General features: G+C 59.0%; 1 protein-coding gene across 1 annotated transcript in view; it reads right to left on the bottom strand.

The window, feature by feature from the left end:
* Positions 1 to 891, bottom strand: part of LOC104275151 (delphilin-like) — a gene marked incomplete at both ends in the record, with an annotated part of 8,488 nt that extends 7,597 nt beyond the window's left edge. The window contains one exon of the mRNA XM_009871022.1: positions 795 to 891. Coding sequence (XP_009869324.1) covers positions 795 to 891 — 97 coding nt within the window. The remainder of the gene's footprint in view (positions 1 to 794) is intronic.
* Positions 892 to 2,695: the final 1,804 nt, after the last annotated feature.

The following is a 2,695-nucleotide window of genomic DNA, read 5'->3' on the forward strand; positions in this document are numbered from 1 at the left end:
TGTGTACGGCTCCATCAGGGTGAAAATATCAGACCCCTCCACAGCACTCACCGAGATTGATTCAAATGTCTCGGTTCCTCCTCAAACATCCTATCCTGGACACTTTTGAGCTGCCTGTGCCAGTGCACCGATGATGAGGTTCAGCTTGAGTCCCAGATTAATTGCTTCCTCATGCTAACAGGCATGGAGCTGGCTCTGCCTGTCCCCTTGTGACCTCTCAGCCAAGGCTCCCATCGTGCATCCATGCTTCCAGTGCCAGACCACCTCCTTCAGACCTGCTTCTCCCCCAGCACTTTCCGGGACTCTCCCCAAAATATCACTCCCCATCTCCTGCCCCAGCCCCTCTGCTGAGATCCCCAGACTCTGCTATCCTGGACTTCAGCTTCTGCCACCCCCCAGCTCCCACCGTGGCCACGCAGGAACCTTATGTCCCTTGGGAGGCACTGATGCTGCGGGGACAAGGATGGGCACAGTGATGCTGCAGGCAAGGGGACACCACGGGGAATTGCTTCTGTTTCAGGTCAGCTCCCCTCTGCCAGCAGCTCCCCCCTGCAAGGACCCCTCGGGGGATGCACAGTGAGTGCAAAGCAGGATCCCAGGAGGAATCGCTCCCGCCCCATTTGGGGGTTCACCCCTCTAACATGGGGAAAAGCTTTTCCTTCTTTTCCTTCTGCTATTGCAACAGCGAGACACTGGCACCCTGCTCACTTACTCCTACCCCCCCATTTGCACATTTAGGGGCTCCTGGAGGAGCTGTTAGATCCGTGTGTTTCTATAGCAACTCCTCCCCGCACCCTTCCTCGTTAGACGACACCAGCTCGTGAGGTTCGTTAGTGCTCTTCACCTCGTGGCGCATGAGAACGCTCCCCCCATTAACACTAACCCTGACACCTGCGGAGGAGGAGAGGTGTGAGCATCACCTACAAACCCCCCGGGGACCACAGCTCCTGGGTGGGGGGGCACTAACTGGGCCAAACCCACGGCTGGTGTCAGAGGACCCAGAACAACCTGCTATCTCCCCCCAGCAAAAGCCAGAACTCAAAATAAGAGCTGATGCTCACGCCAAGCAGGAGCAGACAGATCACGAGCCGTCCCTGGGCTGGCGTATGCTCACGCAGAGCGTTTGGTGACAAAATAAGTAACACGTTGGTACAATTCACCATCGATTTGTGATTAAGTGGCAACTAGAAGAGTGACACTGTGCTAATAAATAGTTGCCCCGGCTCCATCCTGCAGGAACACAGCTACTGCAGCCCCGTGCTGGAGGGAGGGATGCGGGATGGCAGCGTCCTCCTGGGCTCCCACGGGGCAGAAGTCCAGGTTGCTGGCAGGCAAAACGAGCACGCTCCTATTTAAGTTGGAAAAATTAAATTGTCCCACTTTGCTGCTTCTCCTGTGGGCTGACAGGCATCAGGGTGGAGGAGCAGAGCACTGCCAACTCAGAAACCAGGCACAAGGACGTGCCTTGCAGGTCTCACCATGAATTGACTCGGTGCTAAAAGTAAAACGGGGTCTTAGCGAGGAGAGGAGTTAAGTGGCTGGTGGAAATAATCCTATTAAATCAGGCAAAATAGTTTCCTCCTGCAAAACCCTCTGAGAGAGTTTACAGCGTGGCCTCGGGGAGCCCCCGTGCCGCAGCGCTGCTGGGGGCCGCATCCCCCAAGCTCCCCAACGCCCGGTGGTTCCGCGGGCACTGGCATCCGTGAGGGACCCACCAAAGGCAGCACAGGGGGTGGCATTACCCAACGCTGACGCACACCTCAGCCTCTCCTCTGCTCCAGCACGATGCCACCCATGCAGCACACACCGACGGTGGATGGTGCCCGATGCTTGGTGGGAACCTGCAGCTCTTTCTGCAGTGGGACAGGGCTGGCTTTGCCCATTGGCGTGGCACCGAGGAGCAGCGCCCAGCTGGGATTTCCCTCCCAGCAAACCCGCCTGGGGTGCTGGAAACACGGCTGTGCCCACCTTGTTGGCAGAGGTCACGCAGGCTGCGCGCCTGTGGGAGGGTTTGGAAGGCGTGTGGTGCCTTCGGCTTCCTCCTCCTCCTCCAGGTCAGCCCTGGCTCTGTTCCCTGTTGGGAAGGGGACAGGAAAGGTGTCCCCAGCCCTGCACCTGCTTCCTGGCCAGGGTGCACTCCTCTGAAGCAGCCCAGCAGGGCCGGCGGCACGCTGCCATGGGGTGGGAAACTTCCTGGCAGGGACCTGTGTGCCAGCACACCCACCCCCAGCTGCTCGGCTCAGCTCAGGAGCTCGTCTGGGCATCTGGGTGTTTAGCATATCTGGGTCTTAGTCACATTTGCCGGTTTTAAACCACCCAGGCAGGTCACTTCAGCTCATCTCTGGACAGAGTGTCCCATTTCTGTGCTCGCTGGCAGCTGCCTCCCCCTGACCAGCCCAGGACCCTGGAAAACCACTTTTCCCCACTGCACGTGTCCTGCGACAGGTGCTGAGCTCACCCCGACAGCCTCACACTGAGCTGGGCGCTGAGATGCACCAGTGCAGGATGCGTCCACTCAAGCGCGGCAGCGGCGAGAGCTCCAGCCCAGTGGGAGTGGGTGAAAGCACCCTCGAGCTTGCTCAGAGCTCACACTCAGCCGTGGCCGAGAGTGAGGGGTCTCTGGTCCTCGCTCCATCGCACTCCCTGCACCACACAGCCCCCCAAACTCCCATCCTCACCACCCATCCCTTCACTA

Source organism: Apaloderma vittatum, unplaced genomic scaffold (assembly GCF_000703405.1).
Source record: "Apaloderma vittatum isolate BGI_N311 unplaced genomic scaffold, ASM70340v1 scaffold26506, whole genome shotgun sequence".
Lineage (NCBI taxonomy): Eukaryota > Metazoa > Chordata > Aves > Trogoniformes > Trogonidae > Apaloderma > Apaloderma vittatum.